This window comes from Dermacentor andersoni, chromosome 11, assembly GCF_023375885.2.
Source record: "Dermacentor andersoni chromosome 11, qqDerAnde1_hic_scaffold, whole genome shotgun sequence".
Lineage (NCBI taxonomy): Eukaryota > Metazoa > Arthropoda > Arachnida > Ixodida > Ixodidae > Dermacentor > Dermacentor andersoni.
Genome location: NC_092824.1, coordinates 30,041,621 through 30,059,184, shown reverse-complemented (window position 1 = coordinate 30,059,184; position 17,564 = coordinate 30,041,621). Strand labels below are relative to the sequence as shown.

The 17,564-nt window shown below is 44.0% G+C and overlaps 1 protein-coding gene across 2 annotated transcripts in view; it reads left to right on the top strand.

Moving 5' to 3' along the window:
- The first annotated feature begins 8,266 nt into the window (after positions 1–8,266).
- The window catches only part of LOC140214254 (uncharacterized), a 29,780-nt gene continuing 20,482 nt past the window's right edge, over positions 8,267–17,564 (top strand). For both annotated transcript variants that reach the window (XM_072285613.1, XM_072285614.1), the window contains exons 1-2: positions 8,267–8,458; positions 14,245–14,388. In XM_072285613.1, the coding sequence (XP_072141714.1) occupies positions 8,355–8,458; positions 14,245–14,388 (248 nt within the window). In that variant the 5' untranslated portion in view covers positions 8,267–8,354. The remainder of the gene's footprint in view (positions 8,459–14,244; positions 14,389–17,564) is intronic.

Below are 17,564 nucleotides of genomic sequence, written 5' to 3'. Positions count from 1 at the left end.
AAATGCGAAACCACCCGCGTACTTAGATTTACTTACACGTTGAGGAAACCCAGGTGGTCTCAAATTCCATAGTCCCTCATTACGGCTTACTTCATAATCAGATAGTGGCTATGGCACGTAAAACCACATTATTTTTTTTATGGTGTCTCTATTTCTGGCTCTCTGTCATGGCTCCCACTTGTCGATTTACACTTTAAGTTACACGTTAGTTGGTTGCGAAGTTTCTCAAACTCTTCCTCCATTTTGTCTTCACGCATTTTTAAGTACCGATAGTTGAGCATTATTTTACAGTGCACTCCGCGGTGGCGTTGAGGCGAGCGACATTTCGAGGCGTCGCGATTGGTCCGCCTATTGGGAAAGGGAACACCCATTCTGCAGCCGCGGTCACGAAACCGGGTGAGGTTGGTAAAGAAAAAAAATTCGCATAAAAATTTAAGCAGGTAATAGACTCGGCGAAATAAGAAAAAGAACTCGGTGGTGCAATTTACCCCCCCCCCTCTCCCTCCGTTTCAAACGCACGCTCATAGCATCCATCCATCCATCCATCCATCGATACAACCATACTAAACGTGCAGAGGCACGTCCGAGTACTTCTGAAAGAAAGAAATACCGGGCGAGTGTGGAAAATATTTTCAATAAGCAGGGAGAGTTTGACCTAAGGTAATATTCTTTAGCCTTCTACTCTGCTCCTAAGCGACTGAACCGGAGAAAAGACCAAGAAGGGTATAAGTAATGATATAGAGAATAGGTACAGTAAGGTGCGACCGGGGTTGTTGGAGAAGTATGGAAGAGGCCTTTGCCCTGCAGTGGGCGTAACCAGGCTGATGATGATGATGATGAAGGTGCGATTATGGAAGTATGCCAGTTCTTGCCCATAGGGCACTTTCAGAGTTTTGAATGTAGGCTGTGTTAACAAAAAATTATAAAACAGCCCTGATGGCTCATAAAATGTGACCGTGAATGGAACGCATTGGCGTGTTTCATTGAAGTGAATCTTCCTTTGCGTGCACACCCGGGTTAGGCTTAGTTGCTTCTCTGTCGTCTGCTCGGTCGGCGACTGTGTGGGCGAGTATATTTGTGAATAGATATACGAAGGTTATGTGAGCGCCCAATAAAACGGCCAAGGGTTAAAACGGCCACGAAAGGTAGACATTGCTTAGTTTGCGGCCACTGTTTAACAAGTGTCGACTCTCGCACTGTTTCGTTCTATACTTGTCTATAAATAAATAAATAAATAAGTAAATAAATAAATAAATAAATAAATGATGCGGCATATATAGTCGTTCTATCCTGATTGATAAAGTAGTGGCGATAACCTATTCTCTTTAGTGCGTATATATATATATATATATATATATATATATATATATATATATATATATATATATATATATATATATATATAAAATTATTGTAATTTATTGTCGTGCTACAACGCGCACAGACGACAGGGAGACGTTCTTCAAGAACAGGAGGACAACCTGTTCATAAACAAACAGAACAGAGACACGTCTTGTTCGTCCTCGCCCAATCTCACTGACGCCACAGACTGAGTCCTTTAATACCCCCGTCGTCGTTGTCGTCTGCGTAGACTAAACGCGTCACTTGTCCCTCTCTAAGAGAGCATCGCCCGGATAAGAGACCAGAAATCTTACCTGAGAAACAAAGGATCCCTGGCACAGTTTGTTTGAACGCGTTCAGCTTCATGTGAACAACGTGCGCGAGTTCAGGATGGTGCGTGCGGTGCCGCATTGGGACCATTGGGAACGACCTCGTGCTTGACATCACCGAGTCGCCGTAATACTCGATATGGTCCGTAGTATCGTCTTAACAGTTTCTCGGAGAGGCCTCGTTTCCGTACAGGTGTCCAAATGCACACCCTGTCGCCGACTTCGTAGGTGACAATTCAACGGTGAAGATCATAGCGGCCTGCGTAGTAGTCTTGCTGCTGGCAGATCATCAAGCGTGCGAGGTGCCGAGCCACTTCTGCGCGTTGCGTAACCACATCAGCGTTCGTGTCACTGTTATCAAAGTCATGTGGAAACATCGCAGCCAACATCGTTCGTAGATGCCGTCCGTGAACAAGGGCGAACGGAGTCATGCGCGTCGTCTCTTCTTTTTGTTCCTTGTTTGTCCGTGTTATGCGTAGAGATGACATCAGGTAGGATGTCGTTGTACCAATTTTTATGTTTAATATCCAAGTACACTGAAAGCCTGCCTTCAATTGTTTTGTTAGGCACTCTGGTAATCGGTTGGTTTGTTGATGGTAGGCGGCTGACTTCCTATGAGCCGTTCCACTTAGAAGCAAGACGTGATCTAATAGTACAGCCGTGAATGCGGTTACTTGGTCTGTTATTACGACGGTTGGTGCGTCGTGTCGCAGCACAACGTGCTCAATGAAAAAGCGCGCCACCTCGGCTGCTGAGGCTAATAACATTGCTGAGGCTAATAAATGGACTTTAATGACGATGCTTTACTCCCATTCCCTGAAGAATGCCTGCGAATAAATTTATTGCACTGGTTATTTTGAGCTCTGTGGTTGGTTTCTTCTATCTCTCCATTCCACTGGGTTTCTTTTTTTATCCCCCTAACCCTTCCCCCTGTGAAGGGTAGCCAACCGGAACTACCTCTGGTTAACCTCCCTGCCTTTCGCTGCATTATGTTATCTCTCTCTCTTTGAAGAATGTACCCGTTCTTCGCTTTAGCAGTCTCACCAGCTTTACCAGTCGGTTTGGCTGGGGCATGTTAATAATGATGGCTTATAATGGACTTTAAGGATGATGTGGTATTGGCATCCCCTATAAAACGGCGTCGAGGCAGTCACCTAGCCTGCTTGGTCGGATCAGGTGTACTGTACGTGCTATAATTCCAGCGTTTCTATATCAATCTCGATAATCCTTTCTTTTTTTATCAAAGATTCTCTGTCTGCCTTGTATCGCTACCTAGACATGCAATGAATCAGGTCGTATCACGTTTTTTTTCCCTGCTTTTCATACACAAATACTCTTAATTTCTCTTGCTTATCGCGATTGCTGAGCGGTTGATGTTTCCAGCCACATTAAATTGAAGAGCTTTTGGAAGGTTTACGTTACCCCTAGGCCTCATTGAATAAATCCTTTCAGATGCCATAAAGAGGTGGCGAGTGGTCTCTGAAATTATGCTGCAGCATTCACATGTCTCATCTTGTTGCGAATATTTATTCCGGAATGCTTTTGTTCCTAGGCAACCAGCTCGAGCCTCAAATATAGCAAGCCCCTACCCTTGTTGTTACCCAACAGCTTTTGCTTCCAAATTTCATTCCTCCCGTTCCTGTAAAAGTCCCTTGTCTTTTTTTTCATTCTTTACAGCCAATTCAGTGTCTCTTTCTCTCTTGAGTGGCTACGGTGTTGAGCTGCTAGGCGTCAGGTTGCGGGATCGTAATCCGGCCACGGCGGCCGTATTTTGATGGAGGCGAAATGCGACAACACCCGTGTTCTTAGATTTATGTGCACGTTAAGGAAACCCAGGTGGTCTCAATTTTCAGAATCCCTTATTACGGCATGCCTCGTAATCATTTAGTGGTTACGGCACGTAAAACTGCATTACTTTTTTAGGTTTCTTTCCTTTCCGATGACTAACGCTTGTCTATTTAGTTTTTATTACCCGTTACTTGGTTGCCAACTTTCTGAACCTCTTTCTCCATTCAGTGTCCATGGACTTTTGAGTACAGATAGTTGTGCATACTTTTGAAGTGCACTCTGCGGTTGCGCTGAGGTGAGCGCCAGCTCGAGGTGTTGTGACTGGTCCGCCTACTGGGAAAGTGAGCAGCCAGGCTGCAGCTTTGGGTCACGATACGGGGCGAGGTTAGCAAAGAAAACAGCTTCGCATAAAAAAAAACAATGTAAAGTAGGTAATACAGTCGGCAAAATCAGACAAGGAACTCGGTGTCGCAATTAAACCCCGCCCGCGTTTCACAGCGCACGCTCATAGCATCCATCCATCCATCCATCTATCCATCCATCCATCGATACAACCTCACTATACCTGCAGAGGCACGTCTGAGTATTTCTGAAACAAATACCAGGTGAGAGTTCAGAATTTTTTCAACAAACAGAGCTCGACCTAAGGTGACATCCTTTAGCCTTCTACCCTGTTCAAAGGCAAGGGAATTGGAGGAAAGGAAAAGAAAAGGTATAAATAACGATGATGAGAATAGGTACAGTAGGTTCTATTATGACAGTATACGACTTGGTGCCCATATGGCCCTTTCAGATTCTCTAATAGAGGCTGTGTTAGTAAAAAATTCTGAAACAGCTTTGATGGCTCGTTAAATGTGACCGCGGGTGGCAGGCATTGGCGTCTACCTTGGCACCGTTTAATAGCTGGTCTTTGAGTAAATATGCACTGCAGAAACTAAAAGAACGGAAGGAAATGAGAGGATCGTAGTCATCGGAAGCGCAGATATATGGGTATAATATGGGGATAGAGGTTTTAAATATGAAAGGAAGATGGAGATCAAATGTTCGAAATTGTAGATGCCGATGAATGTAAAAAAACCCGAATAAATAAAGCAGACTAGGTGACAATTTCGCTCCAGCTTGTTTCAGAGAGGATATTAAGGACCTCAACATTATTACTGCCATTGCTCGCGTCCTCTTTGCGTTCTGAGAAATATTAGTGATATCGGTGTGCTCGTTCCCTTCTTTTCTCTCGTACAAACTTTTTGGCTGATTGTTATTTTCTTTTAATTTCAAATGAGGCTAAACTATAGTACAGCACTCAGAGAGTTCGAGTTTTTCGAAGAATTTATGTGGTACCCAGTGGTCACAAAGTAAAGAATTTTTGCTTTTCGCGGCCATTCTCATCATAAGCTAAGCATTAGCCTGACGCTTAAGTATAGCGATATATCGATTTGCCCATATATCATCCGCCTCGCGTGATTCCACCGGATTTAAAAAATGCATGTGTCGATAAAATTGCATAAACAGGCCTGGATTGCCGCCTAATCCGGTGACCAGAACCGGTAACGCATTGCCTCACCATAGCAGGATTGCCCACCTTGGCGCAGTACTTGGCCACAACCTCCTATATGAATACAACAATTTAACCCCGGCGCTCAGTCCCCAGCAGCTGCGAAGCAATTGACCACGGCGGCGGTCAGACCTGTGACGCTGCAGAGGGTGCTAAGAATCCCTGGTTTTAGACAGGCTGCCATTGGAATCTGAACCTGGCAACGTTTAACGCTAGAACGTCATCTAGTGAGGCGAGTCTAGCAGTCCTATTGGAGGAATTAGAGGGCAGTAAATGGGATATAATAAAGCTTCTTGAAGTTAGGAGGTCGAAAGAAGCGTATACAGTGCTCCAATGCGAGCACGCCCTGTACTACCGGGGCTTAGCGGAGAGACGAGTACTAGGAGTCGGATTCCTGATTAATAAGGATATAGATGGCAACATACAGGAATTCTATAGCATTAAGGAGAGGGTGGCAGCTCTTGTTGTGAAACTTAAGAGGTACAAATTGAAGGTCATACAAGTCTACGCTCCTGCATCCAGTCATTATGACCAGGAAGTCGAAAGCTTTTATGAAGACGTGGAATCGGCGATGGGTAAAGTCAAAACAAAATACACTATACTGATGGACGACTTCTATGCCAGGGTAGGCAAGAAGCAGGCTGGAGACAAGTCGGTGGGGGAATATGACATAGGCTCTAGGAATAGCAGGGGAAAGTTATTAGTAGAGTATGCAGAATAATATGCGGATAATGAATACCATCTTCTGCAAGCGGGATAGCCGAAAGTGGACGTTGAGGAGCCCAAATGGCGAGACTAGAAATGAAATAGACTTTATACTCTGCGCTGACCCTGGCTTCATATACGATGGGGACGTGCTCGGCAAGGTGCGCTGCCGTGACCATATGATGGTAAGAACTTGAATTAGCCTAGACTTGAGGAGGAAACGGAAGAAACTGGTACGTAAGAAGCCGATCAATGAGTTAGCGGTGAGAGGGAAAATAGAGGAATTACGGATCAAGCTACAGAGCAGGTCTTCGGCTTTAACTCAGGAGGAGGACTTTATTGTTGCAGCAATGAGTGACAATCTCATGGGCATCATAAAAGAGTGTGCAATAGTTAGTCAGTGGTAACTCCATTAGACAGGATGCCAGTAAGCTACAGCAGGAGACGAAAGATCTGATCAAAGAACGCCAATGTATGAAAGCCTCTAATCCTACAGCTAGATTAGGCTTGACAGAACTTTCCAAGTTAATCAACAAGCGTAAGTCAGCTGACATAAGGAAGTATAACATGAATAGAATTGAACATGCTCTCAGGAACGAAGGAAGCCTAAAAACAGTGAAGAAGAAACTAGGAGGCAGGTGGGCGCCCACGTTGCGCCCACCTCCCTCTCACTCCCCTTCCACCAGTGCCTCGCAACATTGGGTGCTTCGGACACGACGGCAGCTTCCCGCTTTATTCTCTTTTTTCGCGGGCGAAATTGACCCACGATTGTCTGCTCCTCTCGTACGCGTTCACTCGCACATACAGCGTAGGGGGTGCGGAGACCCTATTATCTCCCTTGGACTTTCTCAGGGATCTCTCGGTGACAGCGACACCGACGGCAGAAATGGGCTTGGAGTGTCCATATCATTGCTATCGCAATAAAAGGCATTTCAATCCCACTACGGGAGCCTCATTCACAATGAAGGGAATGATGCGAAACTTCTTTATGTACGCTTCATGTTTTGACGTATGCATCGGGTGCATATCGGGGGCAGATTGGCTGAGTTGCGACTGAGCGTCTATGCCGTAGTCTGGATATGAATGGATCCAGGTAAAGGCTTGCCGTCTTGTTCTTTTCTTTTGAAATTATTGTCGCTCTCCTAGTCGATGCCATGGTGCGTAGACACTGAATGTTCAACAAACACGTTTGTTGCCATATGCTTGATGCTGACATCATAGTTGTGCTGTCCCATTCTTTTTCTAAATTGCCCGTTTCGCCTATGTACGAGCGTTCACAACCATCGCAAGAAATCCTTTACGAAGCACCTGGGAACTTCTCTTACGCGAGTTTGTCTTTGACCGTTAACAATTGCGTGTCGGAGCTTGCGCATAGTACAACTGAACAGGGTAAATGTGAGCAGCTGACGTAGTGCGACTTAACGCACTACGTCTACGCACTATATATTTCGGCTCACAAGCATCTACATAGGGTGCCGAACTGTTAATGTAGAATTTGATTAGAGTGAGCAGATGCTATGACATACATTATTTTCGTAGTGTTAGCCACTCGGTGTGTGCCTGTTCATGGCAAATCCTCCAGAATGGCCATCTGCTTTCGGGACACAAGAGGTGCAGATAACTTACTTTAACGTGAAATTGTACGCGTCGTACTTTTAGGTGCATACAGGTGTCATCACCATTCTCTCGACCTGTAGTCTAAGTCACCTTGGTCATTGTGACATCACTGCGAGATCTCGCACTGGGCATCGGCCTGACTTGGATATTGTATTTCGGCATAGCTTGTGAGCGGTGTGGTGCATAAACAAAGAAATTGCTAGAGAATAATGCGGTAACATTTGTGGCGGACAAGCATAAATATTACCTGCCGTGGTTTCCCAGTGGCTGTGGTGTTTGGCTACTGAGCACGAGGTCGCGATATTGAATCCCGGCCACGGCGGCAGCTGTTTGTTGGGGCCGAAGTGCGAAAACACCCGTGTAGTTAGATTTAGGTGGATATTTAACAACCTCAGTTGGTCGAAATTTTCCGAGTCCACTACAGCGTGCCTCCTAATCAGAACGCGGTTCTAGCGTGTAATACCCGATATTTATTAAAGTATATATATATTTCATAAATGACACGTTGCATAAGACGAATGAAAGCAAAAATGTACGGATCGCGGTTAGTTTGAGCTTTATTAACGGCATTCGTAGTGCTTCGTTTCACATCAATTCGAACATGTGCGTTGAATTTGTAGACTTACTGTGCGACAAAAAGTACAGCGGCCCCGGAGGACTCTCATTCTTTCATCAGTTGCATGAGGTTTTGGTAAACGCGACAAGCCTCCACTGCACGCTACGCTCCAGCACTATGAAATCTCGGTGTACAGGTCGTGACATAGATATGACGGGATCTGCGATCACGTGCAAAACCGCGCTTTATCTACTTCTGATAAAGCAAGAGACTTGTATTGTTAGGCGTACAAGCTAGAAAGTACGCGCATGCGCAGTGCCATGATGCGACACAAGGTGCTAGTTCCGGCACAAGGTGCAGGAATTCGCCTCTGCACTCCCTCCAAGATTGCGTGAAATTTGACCGCGGCTGCACTTCCGAGCCCTGGGAAATAACCGGCTGTACTGTACGTACGGGAAGGGTGACTATGGCCGGGAAAGAAACAGCTCGACCCTACTTTACGATGTCGGGCGGCAACTGCAACGTCGGCCAGGGTACAAGCAGTGCAGCCTCTGATCTGGACATCAGCAGGTGAGCTTCCGTTGAACATTTACTTTGAATAATGTCAAACGCAGACGTGCCCCCCCCCCCCCCCCCCCCCGTCATATGCTGACTTCCAAATATTTAGGCTCTTTTACGATGCACATGTCTACGCGAGCTCTGCAGGGCTTTGCTCACCGTGGCTGCTGCTGCTGTCCTTGTGAATAGGACTCCCACACGAGGCATTTTCAATATTAAATTGGCTTGCAGGTAGCCCCCGCACATGCGCCGGTATACTGCCACTAGCGCCTACAAAATGATTCAGTGAACAAACACGCCCCACCTAATATACTCTGCGGTTTAAACGCAGGCTCTTTAGTGTCTTATCCCTTTAATGAAGCGAAGCTTTCTACGCCTTTGGGTTTCATGCGCTTACCCGGTCAACTTATTGCGGGGTATCGGGGCCCTGTCCTGCAGGTACGGCAATACTAAATCTAAGTGAAATTCTGGGGGTTCAAGTGCCAAAACCACGATGCGATTATCAGACAGGTCGTATAGTGGGGGACTCCAGTTGGATTTCGACCACCAGGAAGTTGTTAACGTGTGCTCCACGGAAGACGGGTTTTGTCAGTTCTGCATTGAAATACGGCAGCAGCAGCCGGTATTTGATCACACGGACTCTGGCTTTGCAGCGCAGCACCAAATTCACTAGGCGGCTACAGCGAGCGATATTAACTTTGTCTGATAGCGGAAAAGGCGTGCTGCAAATTTGGCAATCTCGGTTACGAAGTAATCTTCGTGTCGTGTAGTTGGGGAGTCCGTGTGTTGCTGATTTTGTCAAGCGGGTGCGCAAATGCTATGCTGCAAAAAGCTTTGTTGACGATGAAGTTTTATTGCCGCGTCGTGTAAGCTTAGCTTGATATGTGCTTGAAAAAACTCCCTGGTGATGTGTGCATTTTTGTTTATTTAGAAAAAAGCCGCACTAGTTATTTGCCGCTTATTGAATGCGCGCCCACGGTGGCCGACAAAACATTCGCGTTCATAAATCCATTTGCTTATGCTCTTCCGGGTGCTACGTTAGATAAAATACTGTCTGGATTGGCAAAATGGCTGTCAGTTCCAGATTATTTGATTATGAAGCAGCAAGATGGCCTTTATGAAATGATTCTACATCACACATAGCAGTGCATTCGAAGTATGCAGCGTCAAACTTGCGCTATAAACACGCTCTTGTTCCGTTTACCTTTCTAAGGAAGATTGTAGTTTGTCAATGAAGCACAAACGTCACTAAGACGAAAATTTATTTCATCGCAAATTTTCGCAAATCAATATCTCGGATCTGGTGCCATCGTGAAAATTCGTTCTTAGAGGATACGCCTTGATAACCCACTGGGCACAATTCATGCCTTGCAATGTGTGCCGTCAAGTTTTATTTTTTAAAAATATTCTGTACTTTTTGTTAATAGGTCATATATACTTTTTATTGCTCGTGCAAGTGACGTCTCCGTCTGGGATAACCCAGCTCATTTACTAAAGCTATGCAATGTGACATATGTGATTTTTTAAAAAGTTATGCGATTTAAAAAAAATTCGCTGTTCCTCCCGAAAGGCATAGAGGCGATTGCGATAGCAAATTAGTAGCATTTAGGTCATTTAAAGGATTTAAAAGAAGGTCTTGCACGTGCAGTACACTCTTCGAAAGAACATTATTTTAATACAGTGGTGCCAACTTTCATTGTAGAGGAACCAAAAAAGTTTTGGAATTATATAAGTGAAAAAAAGAAACCGGTGTCGCAAATTTTGGTTGATGGTTTTGTGGTTACCGATCACGGGGATATTGCTCACCAATTCAATGACTACTTTCACAGTGTGTTTTCTAAATCCGGTGCTTGTCCATCCAATGACGCAGTGTTTCACCCCTGTGATGTAAATTTTATTTTATACCCTGGCGTAGTTTCTAGGTTCCTAAATTTAAAAACTAAATCATCATGTGGTCCCGACAACCTTCCTAACGTGTTTCTGAAGAGATATGCGGAATCTGTTGCAAAGTTTCTAGTTATTTTATTTCGTATTTCATTACTTCATGGGAATTTACCGAGCGACTGGAAGATAGCCAGGGTTGTGCCAATACACAAGAAAGGTGACCGCAGATTATTACAAAATTATCGTCCAATATCACTCACATCATCATGTTGTAAACTAATCGAACATATTATTGCCAACCAGATTAATGAATTTTTACATGCACACGCAGTCCTCTCTAATTTCCAGCACGGGTTTAGAACAGGATACTCAACAATTACACAATTAGTGACAGTAATATATTCACTCGCTTCATGTCTCAATAGGAACGGGCAGATTGATGCAATATTTCTTGACTTCAGTAAAGCCTTCGATAGAGTTCCCCATGACAAACTAATTTTAAAACTCAGACGCATTGGACTCCCAGAAATTTTAATCATATGGATATCAAACTATTTAACCAATCGCTACCAATTTGTAACAGTTAATGAGCGGCAATCAGGTTGCCTTCCGGTCGGCTCTGGCGTGCCCCAAGGAAGTGTGGTGGGGCCATTATTGTTCTTATAATATAATAATGACATTGCTGCTGAACTTGATCCGAATGTCCAAATCAGGTTGTTTGCGGATGATTGTGTGCTTTTTCAAGAAATAACTTCAATTAACGACCAAATCCTTCTTAACTCCTCTCTTGCTAAGATTTTTGAATGGTGTGAAACGTGGGACATGAAACTTAACACAGATAAGACCGTCTTTCTTCGCTTCTCTCGCAAAAAAGCTCCGCTATCTTTTAACTACAGGCTTGGTTCGTCACCTTTGCTGGAAGAGACTAAATATAAGTATTTGGGTGTCACACTAACTAATACTTTATCATGGAATTTACATATAGATAACATCTGTTCTTCCGCATTCCGTAAACTGTACTTTTTAAGACATAAGCTAAGAAGTTCTCACCCTAGCGAAAAATTACTTGCTTACAATTCACTAATTAGACCTAAACTTGAATATGCATGTGTTGTCTGGGACCCATTTAATAAACACAATATCACCCGCCTAGAAAAGGTACAGAGAAAAGCTGTAAGGTTTATTTACTCTAAATTTTCCCCGTATGACTCACCCTCTGAATTAATGCACATTAACGGTACACAATGTCTTGAACAACGAAGAAAACATTTACGTTTGCAATTTATTTTCTTGCTTTGGAATCAAGATCTAGCTATTAGCCCTTCTCCATACCTGTCGCTTTCAACGTCAAGGCATACACGCCACCATCATCCTAATTCCCTGACACCATATATTGCGTGAACAGATTTATTCAAGTTTTCATTTTTCCCTCGCACGATAACCGACTGGAATGATTCCTTATTGCCTTTCGCCACACTTTGATGTTTTTTTTTTCTTAACTTTGTTATTATTGTTTATTGTTTTGTTGTCATTTGACCCACCCTGCTTGGACCTGTACAAGGTTTGCAGTATTGAATAAAGAAGAAGAAGAAAGAAAGATACCTGTGCGAAGTAAGGATAGTTTTATCAGCCGTATAAATTTTTAAACGTCGACCTGCAAGCTAAATTACCAATCACAGAATATGTAAGCGCGACTCAACGAGGACGTAGAAACACACACAGAGACAGCGCTGTCTTTGTGTGTGTGCTTCTTTGTACGTCTGTGTTCAGTCGCGCTTGCACATTCCATCATGGATTCAAACCAACTAGCCCATCAATGTATTTTAACCAAATCAACCAGCACAGTGTCACGCGCACACAGGTATAAATGAACACAACTCACTCGATGAGCGCAGAAATTTGCTGTGAAAATTCTGGAGTGAGGAATCCCAGGTGCCGCAAGCGAATTGACTTTCATGCATGTCTCGCTTCAGCGCGAATGAGACGTCGAAAGCACAGCGCATACGAAGCTACCGACACAATCCGCTTCCTCCAAACTTCGCAGATCGCTTTGAAAATGAGGCCCGCGCGGCCACGTACTTCAGCCACATAGCAGACCGCTTTCAAGACGCATGAGCGCAGGCAACGCGTCGTTACGGCGTCCGTCAAGGGCGTCTACTACGGCGTCCGCGATGCGTATGGTCAACGCCGTAGTAGACTCCGAGGTTGTCTCCACTCAGAAGGAGCGGCGGGAGGACATCGAGGCACCGTAGCAGCCGCCGGATAAGAACGCCCCTCCTCCGTCGCCTCAACGCCCGCCTCACGCGCCAGAGGAGAAGGCACGCATCCGGGCTGCCTTCCTCGCTCGCGCACGGGAGATGGAACCGCGTTTGCCGGCTCCGCTTCACACGTTTTCACTCATACGGAACCTCACGGCGACGTCGACGCCGACAGCATAAGTGTGCCTGGACTGTCCATTTAATTGCTATCGCAATAAAAGACGTTTCGGCCTCACTTTGGGAGCCCTTTTCCCAATGAAGGAAATTGAAGGTCGGTTATATACACCTCATATTGTGACGCAGGTACACGGTGTATATCGGGGGCAGATTGCCTGATCTGCGATTTAGCGTCTGTGCAGTCGCCTCGTGATGAAGCGATTCCAGGTAAAGCCTTGTCGTCTTGTTCTTTCCTTTCAAATTATTTTCGCGCTATCACAGTCGATGTCATGGCGCCTGGACACGGCGTTACAGGTAACGTGTTTATTGCCATATGCTTGATGCTGACATCATAGTTGTGCTGTTTTATTTGTTTTCAAAATTTGCCCGTTTCACCTATGTGCATGTGTTCACAACCAGCGCAAGGAATTCTGTACAATACACCCGGGAAATTCTCTTTCGCGAGCTTGTGTTTTCCGGTTTCCCATTGTTTTCCAAGCTTGCGTGTAGTATAACTGAACAGTGCAAACGCAAGTAGCAGACGTAGTGCGACTTAACGCACATCCCTGTGTATATCCACTCAAACTAGCGTATATTTCGGCTCACAAGCATCTATATAGCACACTAATCTGTAAATGTAGAAGTGGATTAGAGTGAACAGATGCTATGATATGCATAATTGTAGTAGGTTTAGCCACTCGGTGTGTGCCTGTTCATGGCAAATCTTGCAGTATGGCCATTTGCTACGGGACACAAGAGGTGCAGATGACTTAAGCGTTGAATGATACGCGTTGTACTCTTTGGTGCATACACGTGTCATAACCGTTCTCCTCTCGACAAGTATTACACATTACCTTCGTCATCGTGACATCTCTGCGACGCCTCGCACTCGGCATCTGCCTGATTCGGAGTTTGTATTTCGGCATAGCTTGTGAGCGGTGCGGTGCACAGAGGAATTCCTAGAGAAAAATGCGGTAACGTCTGCGGCGGACACGCTTAAATATTGCATAAATAACATGTTGCAGAGGACGAAAGAAACAAAAGTGTGCGCATCGCGGTCAGTTATAGATAATTTATTAACCGCTTTCATAATGCTTCGTTTCACTTTATTTGAACATGCGCGTTGGGTTTGTATATTTGCTATGTGATAAAAGGTATACCTTGCACATGAGACATTTTAGCCTTTCATCAGTAGTTTGTGGTTTTCTTGAAACTGACAAGCCTCCACTCTATGCTACGCTGGAGCACTATGCAATATGGGTATACAGGTCGTGATGGGAATTTGGCGTTATCTGCGAACGCATGCCAAACTGCGTTTTATCGCCTTCTGGTGAAGCAAGAGACTTGTTTTGTTAGGCAGACGAGCTAGAAATAACGCGCATGCGCATTGCCATGTCTCCATATTAGGAGCTAGTTTGGGCAGAGGGTGCAGGAATACGTCATGGCACCCCCTCCTAGATTGCGTGATATTTGGCCCCGCCTGGCACTATCCTGCTGCAGGAAGTCACCACCTCGACGGTCCGTACGGGACGAGGCGACTGTGGCCCGGAAAGAAGCAGCTCGACCCTACTTTACGATGTCGAGCGGCCACTACAACTTGGCCCAGGGTACAAGCAGTGCACCCTATGATCTGGACGAATGCAGGTTAGCTTCTATTTAACATTTACTTTGAACAATGTCAAAACAAGGCACGCCGTTAAGTGCAGATTATCAAACATTCAGGCTCTTTTCCGGTGAACAATTCTGCGCGAGCTCCTATGTGTTTTGCTCACCGTGGCTGCCGCTGCTGTCTTGGCGAATATGGCTCCCACGAGACATTTGCAATGGGTAATTGAATTGCACGTAAACAAAGCACATGGGCCGATATACCACCTCTAACGCCTACGAAAGTACTCGGTCAACAGCACGCCCTACCTATTATGGATAAAACGCAGGCTCTACAGTGTTAATCCTTTTATAAAACGTAGCATTCTACACTTTCGAGCCTCATGCGCTTTCTGAATCAATTTATTGCAAAGTATTGTGGGCCAGTCCTGCAGGTAGGGCAATACTAAACCGACACTTACGTTAAACTCTGGCGGTTTACGTGCCAAAACCACGAAGTGATTATAAGACACCTCATACTGCGAGACTCCAGATCCCTGTTGACCAACACGGGTTCTTAAGGTGCACCCTATAGAAGACAAGTTTATCAGGCCCCCATGGAAATGCGGCCGCAGCTGCCGGTATTTGATCACGCTACCTCTGGCTGGGCAGCGGAGCACCAAATTTACGAAGGCGCCATGGCGAGCAATATTAATTTTCTTGGATCGTGGAAAATGCGTGCTTTAAAGGTGGTTAGTTTCGGTTACAATGTAATTCATGTGTCGTGTAGTTGGGATGTCCGTGTCCTGCTGATTTTGTCAAGAAGGTGCATGATTGTTGTGCTGCTAAAATCTTGCAGAAGATGTCCTATAGCCCCGCCGTGAAAGCTTACCTTCATATAGGCTTTGCATATAGGCTTGAGAAAGCTAGCTGGTGCTCTATGCATTTTTCCTTAAATATAAAAAGGCCCAGTCCTTTTGTCCACTTAATACATGCGCGTCCACGCGGGCCGACAAAATGTTCGCGCTCACAAGCGTGAATTTGCTTACGCTTTTCTGAGTGAGACGTCAGATAGAAATTTATCTGTATTCGTAAAATGGCTGTATGATCCAGCTCATTTGATTATATCAAGCGGCACGATGGCTGTTCAAAATATGTGATCCCCCATCACACTTAGCACTGCATTCGAGGTATGCATCGTCAAACTTGCGGTAAAAGCGCTCTTTTTCCGTTTACTTTTTCAAAGAAAATTGTTGCTAATCAATGAAGCACAAACGTAACGGGGAAGAAAGTGTATTTGATTGCCCATTTCGCATATCAATATCTTGGATCTGGTGACATTGTAATAGTTCGTTCGAAGTGTATACGCCTTGACCATTCACAGGATAGAATTCGTGCATTGCAATATGTGCCGTCAAGTAATAATTAAATATTATTTAGAACTTTCTTTTAATAAGTCATATATACATGTTTATTTCTCGTTGAAGTGATGTTTTCCTCTAGGAGTAACAGAGTTTTATGAATAAAGCTGTGCTCTGCGACATCAGTAATCTTTAAAAAATATTTGATTTAAACTCTTATATAGAACACAATTCGCCACAAACATTATTTCTTTAACCAGTTACCAAGGTTGAAATTGCTGTTATAATTAACAGCCCTCAAAGTAAAGTTTCATGCGGTTTCGATGGCATTAACGCAGCACCAATTAAAGCGGTCTCACATTTGCTCTGCGATGTAGTTTGCCACTTAAGGAATTCTATTTTGTTGACAGGAATATTTTCGGATAAAATGAAAGTTGCTACGGTTCTGCATAAAGGTGGGCCTATTGACTGTATTTCTAACTACAGAACAATATCTGTGCTTCCACTATTTCACAAATAACTGAGAAAGTTATGAATTCTAGAATTTCTCAGCATTTCTGTAAGCACAACCTAATATCCGAATATCAGCACGGATTTCAGCTAGGCAAATCGACGGAGTCAGCATTATTAAACACCGCAGAAAGAATTCTAACTAAATGTTGAAATCAACTGCACACAATAGGCATTTTCTTGGATTTTCACAAGGCCTTTGATTCAATTAAAATATCACAGTGTTTGCAAAGTTACCGTGTCATCGAATCAGAGGACTTCCGCGTAAGTTACTAACCGTACTCAGTTCGTTGTTGTTAATAATGTACAGTCAGGTACTGAATCCATAAACAATGGAGTTCCGCAAGCATCTGTATTAGGACAAACAATATTCTTGCTGTATGTAAACGTTATTCAACTTCCCCCTGACCACAGACATTGTTTTCTACGCTGGTGATACACATGGTTTTTCACATCTAATAACCTTTCCCATCTCACTCGTGCTGTTAATTTATGGCTTTAAAATGTGCCTTGCTGGTTAGATGAAAATAAACACTTATTGATCGTTCGGAAAACCAAATACATTGTCTTCTCATCCGTTAATAAAGCAGTTCACCTTGATAGCTCTATAACGTTTAAATTATATCCATTAGAGCAGAGTTCAGAATACCAGTTTTAGAGGTAAAATTTCATGAAAACCTTCGATGGACAAGTAACGTGAATTTTATAAAAGGTATCACTGCAAAATCAACTGGAATGCTAAATAAATTTCAGAGGTTGCTGCGAATAAGATTAAGACGGCAGCTTTATTTTAGATTAAATTCCCGTATACAATATTGTCGAATAGTTTGGGGGGTTACATCAATGTATAATTTGTAACGACTATACATAATGCAGAAGAAATGTATACGATTCATTCAACATATATCTGGTCGTGATTCTACCTCCCCATAATATGCATACTTCATATAATAATGTTGTATAATCAGCGGTTGTTGGAATTGATTTTTCTCGAAATAAAATAAAACCTTGAGCTGTTCTTTCATACGTATACAAATACGGAGACACCATAATAAATCATAAACAAAAACGTCGTAAAGAATCAAACAAGATCATCACCATCATCATCATCATCATTATCATCATTATATTCTTGTCCACTGCGGGGCTAAGGCCTCTCCGTGATCTGCAATTCCCCCTGTCGTGCCCCGACCGATTCCAACTAGCACCCGCAAATTTGCTAATTTCGTCGCACTACTTAGTGTTCTGCCGTCAACTACTGCGCTACCCTTCCCTTGGTACCCATTCTGTCACCTTAATGGTCCAACGGTTCTGTAATCTGCGCATTACATGTCCTGCCCAACGCCATGTCTTTTTCTTAATGTC